This window comes from Malus domestica, chromosome 11, assembly GCF_042453785.1.
Source record: "Malus domestica chromosome 11, GDT2T_hap1".
NCBI classification, from domain to species: Eukaryota; Viridiplantae; Streptophyta; class Magnoliopsida; order Rosales; family Rosaceae; genus Malus; species Malus domestica.
The window spans coordinates 12,785,580-12,789,041 of record NC_091671.1 but is presented as its reverse complement, the minus strand read 5'-3'; the positions used below and the strand labels follow the sequence as shown (position 1 = coordinate 12,789,041).

The window sequence follows — 3,462 nt, the reverse complement described above, 5'->3', positions numbered from 1 at the left end:
AATGGCAGAGGGTGGGTGGGGAGGGAGATGGGGAATAGGAGGGGAACGGGGTTTGGGAAGAAGGACAGGGAGGTGAACGTTAAAGTATTCTTAAGGTTAATGATAAATTGTGTTATAATATTATAATTTGGTGTGTATATTATAAATTTTTCTAAACATAGGAGGTATATTTAGAAAAGTACAAACTTTTTTATTTTTTAAAAAAATAGATTTTTAGGCACAACACTCGTTCTAGAATACAAGTACGTCCCCCGCAATGTGAAGCACCACCTAGTGGAAGAACTCTTAGTTAGTGTATTATTTTTTCATAAAATATTTTTATTAATTTTAGTTACTATATATAATTACTAATTTTCAAGAGACCAACAGCCAGGATGTGTGGAAAGAGGCAATGAGAGAAGAACTTAAAGCTCTCAATCAACACAAAATCTATAAGATAATATTTAATTCAGATGGATCAATAGAGAGGCATAAAGAAATTCTGGTGGCTTGTGGATTCACTCAAATGTTTGAGGAAGTCTACGAAATTGCTACCAAGTCATCCTCAAAGCAATGTAGCCGATTTGGTTTGTAAACTGCACAAATTAATTTATGGACTAAAATAATCTCCTCAAGCTTGGTATGCCAAGCTAAGTTCCGTTCTTAACAGTGTTGGTTTCCAAAGGAGCAATGCAGATTCATCATTGTTTGTTCGCATTGGATATGTTCAAAACTTGGTTATGTTGATTTATGTTCATGACTTAATAATTACAGGTGATAATGCTGAGGAAATCTCCAAAACTTGGTTGTTATGGCGTAAATCAAGGAGTATAATTGAGTGTGAACTTTACTCAAGCCTCCTTATATAGTGCTGTATCATTGTAATGCTTCTTATGTATTAAAATACTATACAAACACACTTTGAAAATCAACAATTTGTATAGACTCATAATACCAAGTCAACATACCACGTGGTATCACTGTCATATACATTTTGGTTCGTAATTATCTGGCTATGATCCAACTAACATCCACAACCCCTAGACGTTTGTTTAGACCCAAAGCATTCTACACATCCGCAGAGGCATCGACAATATTGTTCCCACATGGAGGTAGACCTGCATGCTCCTTATCACATCCTCTGACCGAATCACACTCGTCTACCACTTTCGCCGCTACACTTCTCCCGGTAGTAGCACTACTTGCCGAAATTATTATCATCCTTCCACATCTTGATCCTCACAAACACAACAACACTTTGTAATCCATACATACAGTTACAGAGAAACAATATCAACATCAGTGTGGACATAGCCCAAACATTGGGGTAAACCACGATATATCTTGTGTTCTTTACTTTCTTGTAGATTCGTGGTCGGATTTACATTGTTCCAAGACCCCTCCGGTTTTGTGCATCAACATTTGGCGCCGTTTGTAGGAAACGACACAAAAAGCTATGTCGGTTCTCTCTCAATTTTTCACCTCCGCCGTGAATCTGCAGAAACCCAACACCCACACTCAGAGACACACCCATTCAATCTACAGAGAGAAAGAGAAACTCAGGTGCATCTCTCTTGAATCAGCTGACCAATAGCCTCCAATTCCACAAGCAAATCACAGAGACAGACAACACAACCAATTGGGCATTGACCTCCAACTGATCTCAACCATCCATCAGATCTGAGACTCTAATCCCTTTCCAAACAACTCAACGTTTAGTTCTCCAGATTACCCATTTATCGGTTTCTGTCATTCTAATTTTTGGGTTGTTTATGGACACTAGATAGCTTGAAGTTGGGTCGGAGGCCAAAAAGATGGGGGAAGGAGCGAGGTTTCAGCTAGGGACAGTGGGGGCGTTGACCCTCTCTGTGGTCTTGTCGGTCTCCACTGTCATTTGCAACAAGGCCCTCATTAGTTCTTTGGGTTTCACTTTTGATCGAGCGCTATCTATTGATCACGACAACAACGCAGGGAGTTTACATCAACAGAAGATCCAACGGTTTTAAGTGAGCAGAGAAAAACAGAGCGAGAGATTGCTCGCTGAAGAACGATGGTGACCTCATCTCAGAAGAAAACACTTCATTCACTGTTGGCCGCGAAGCTCAGCAGCCTCATAATCCTGCCGTCCTTCGCCCTCTCCTCCTCATCCCCACCTCAAGACTTCGACTTTAACGAAATCTTCGGCCCCACAGCCACCACCCCCAACGACTCATCCACCCCCGCTGCCGCCTTATTCCCGCCTCCTTCTCTAGTCATCCACATCCGCTCTCACTCATTCGTGGGCCCCTCATTGTGCTTCACTCCCATTCCCTCCTCCCTTCCCTTCACCTTCGATTTCCTCAATTCCCATAGCGATGACGACGAATCAGAAACCCCAATCGGAACCGAGAATGGGAATGGTGGGGAATCAGAGAGGACCGAGCTCGGAGCTCGGAAGTTTGGGACTGCAGATTTTAAGATGCTGAGAGTTATGGGTCAGGGCGCGTTTGAGAAGGTCTTTCAAGTGAGAAAGAAGAGCAATGGCGACAGTAACGGTGGCGGTGATGACGATGATGGGCTTTTTGCCATGAAGGTTATGAGGAAGGACACAATCATAAAGAAGAACCATGTTGATTACACGAAAGCTGAAAGAGATAGTCTTACTAAGTTGTCGCCGTTTAGAAAAAAGAAAAAGAAAAAACAAGTCAGCAGGTGATATGTTTGGAGGTGGAGAGACAGAGAGAGGTGCGGTGAAAAAGAGAAAGTAAAAGCAAAAGTAAAAGCTCAAATTCCTTTCAATTATGTAGATGGGCTCTGCCAACCTTGACGTTTTGAAAGTTGCAGGAAATGGAGTGGGAAAAGAAAAAGAAGATAAAAAGAAGCAAATATAATTGCGGTGGTGATGGCATGATTGCAGAGAAGGGAATTATGGGTGTGACCCATCGAGCAGGTCCTGCTCCCTGCAACTGTCAGCTGCACATGCTATCCCATTATCCAACCATCTGCCATACCCACCTTCTGCATCAATTTTTTTGAATGATGTGATTTATTTTTCTTATCTTTTGCAGACATCTGTATAAACCCACCAAAGGGTAATCATAAATAAAGAAAGAAGGCAGCATGCCAAAAAAAAAATGGCAAGCCCAAAATAATGGGCTGGAATGTTATGTGGAGGGCGAAGGCTCATATGCCTAAAAGAGCCAGACTCTATGGCTTCAAACTCCAACCTACATCCTTCCACTTAAGGTTCACCCTCTATTATCACCAACCAGATGATCAAAAGTACGTCCGGTACTCCAAAATTATTCGGCAGCCTGCCACTATTATCACCAATCAAGTGATCAAAAGTAAGCCAATCAAAAGTACGCCCAGTACTCCAAAATTATTCGGCAGCCTGCCGCTATTATCACCAACCAGGTGATCAAAAGTACGCCAAGTACTCCAAAATTATTCGGCAGCCTTCGGCTATTATCACCAACTAGGTGATTAAAAGGACGTCCAGTA

General features: G+C 42.1%; 1 protein-coding gene across 1 annotated transcript; it reads left to right on the top strand.

The window, feature by feature from the left end:
• The first annotated feature begins 2,029 nt into the window (after positions 1-2,029).
• Positions 2,030-2,674, top strand: LOC103447968 (serine/threonine-protein kinase AtPK2/AtPK19-like). The gene has a single exon (XM_008387192.1). It carries the CDS (start codon positions 2,030-2,032, stop codon positions 2,672-2,674), a length of 645 nt encoding a protein of 214 aa, XP_008385414.1.
• Positions 2,675-3,462: the final 788 nt, after the last annotated feature.

Coding starts and splice junctions, on each gene's coding strand:
- LOC103447968 (XM_008387192.1), top strand. CDS start 2,030: ATGGTGACCTCATCTCAGAAGAAAACACTTCATTCACTGTTGGCCGCG.